This window comes from Amphimedon queenslandica, unplaced genomic scaffold (genome assembly GCF_000090795.2).
Source record: "Amphimedon queenslandica unplaced genomic scaffold, v1.1 AMPQUscaffold_13437, whole genome shotgun sequence".
Classification (NCBI taxonomy): Eukaryota; Metazoa; Porifera; class Demospongiae; order Haplosclerida; family Niphatidae; genus Amphimedon; species Amphimedon queenslandica.
The window spans coordinates 128,998-130,204 of NW_003546327.1; the positions used below are offsets into that span (position 1 = coordinate 128,998).

General features: G+C 38.5%; 1 protein-coding gene across 2 annotated transcripts in view; it reads left to right on the forward strand.

Annotated features, from left to right (window-relative positions):
• Positions 1-858, forward strand: part of LOC109581485 (protein PLANT CADMIUM RESISTANCE 3-like) — a 3,986-nt gene extending 3,128 nt beyond the window's left edge. The window contains exons 1-3 of one of the 2 annotated variants that reach the window (XM_019995616.1): positions 215-373; positions 426-661; positions 718-858. In XM_019995616.1, the coding sequence (XP_019851175.1) occupies positions 322-373; positions 426-661; positions 718-750 (321 nt within the window). In that variant the 5' untranslated portion in view covers positions 215-321 and the 3' untranslated portion in view covers positions 751-858. Of the gene's footprint in view, positions 1-214; positions 374-425; positions 662-717 lie in introns of those variants that run through there. The other variant, XM_019995617.1, reaches the window with a different exon arrangement.
• The last annotated feature ends 349 nt before the right edge of the window (positions 859-1,207 follow it).

The following is a 1,207-nucleotide window of genomic DNA, read 5'->3' on the forward strand; positions in this document are numbered from 1 at the left end:
TTTACACTACAGAAGTGGGCCAAACCATGCTGAACCAGACTGAGCTGGCCCTGCTGTACTATGCTGGCCTGGTTTGGCCCAGCTCACTTCAGCTCAGTTTGGTTACTGTTTACACTATCAAATGAAACTGTGCTGGCCCACTTTAAACAAGGCTGGTTCAGTTAAAGAAGCTAGTGTAAACGTAGTATTAGTCAGGGCTATGATAACCACAAAGTCCGGCGCGCGCCTTTCACAAAGATACAGTCCGCGCTACTAGATCTATATTGGTGAGAGCGTGATAATTGTTACTCTAATTTCTAAGAACTCGGTGAACAAGCCATCATGTCTGGTTGGGAGCATGGAATATGTGGTTGCTTTGATGACTGCACAATATGTAAGTTAATTCTAAATCTAAAAGACTGACATTCTTGTTCCAACACTGATAGGCTTTCTGTCATTTTTTTGTCCTTGCATTCAAATTTATCGCAATGCTAATGCAATCCCTGATGGAGAACATGGTTGCCTCTTTCTTTGTGGAATGTTCACATGCCTTCGTGCTTGCTATGATCGTGCCACACTGCGTCATGATATTCGTGTTCACAAAAATATCAGTGGAAGTCATTTTGAAGACTGGCTATGTGTTAACTTCTGTTTCCAACTTAGTTTAGCTCAAGAATCTCAGGTTAGTCATAGTAGATGAATAGTGTTCTTTATGTAGTACACTATGTACATTGATAGGAAATGAAGAGTGAGTATATGCTCCGTGAATAGACTCTACTGTAAAATAATCATGGACTTTTTCTCTAAAATAATATAAAATCATTATCTTGTGATACAGCTTTTGGTTTATTTAAAAAAAATTTTTGTACCTTATACAAATTTTTCTTGATGAATGTGGGAGTGTTAGTCTAAACAACTAAGTTTAAGGCCCCTCCTGAATATTAAGGCAATATCATGGCAACAACCAAAATGCGTGGGAGTTGTTCTTGTAGTATATTAGGCAGTGGATCCACTCTCTGATATGTCAGGAAAGCAGTAGAGCATTATGTCATCAAGCAACCAACGATTTCTTCAAGAGCCTACTATTTTTTATTCTGACAGGGCATTTGTATGTGCAGTGTTTCTGTTATAAGTGCTAAGCTGCAGAGACTGTGTGAAAAGCTTTAACATGCCCACTACAAAAGGTGAGATCATTATGCATAGCTTTATTACAAAGTAGCATTAATAC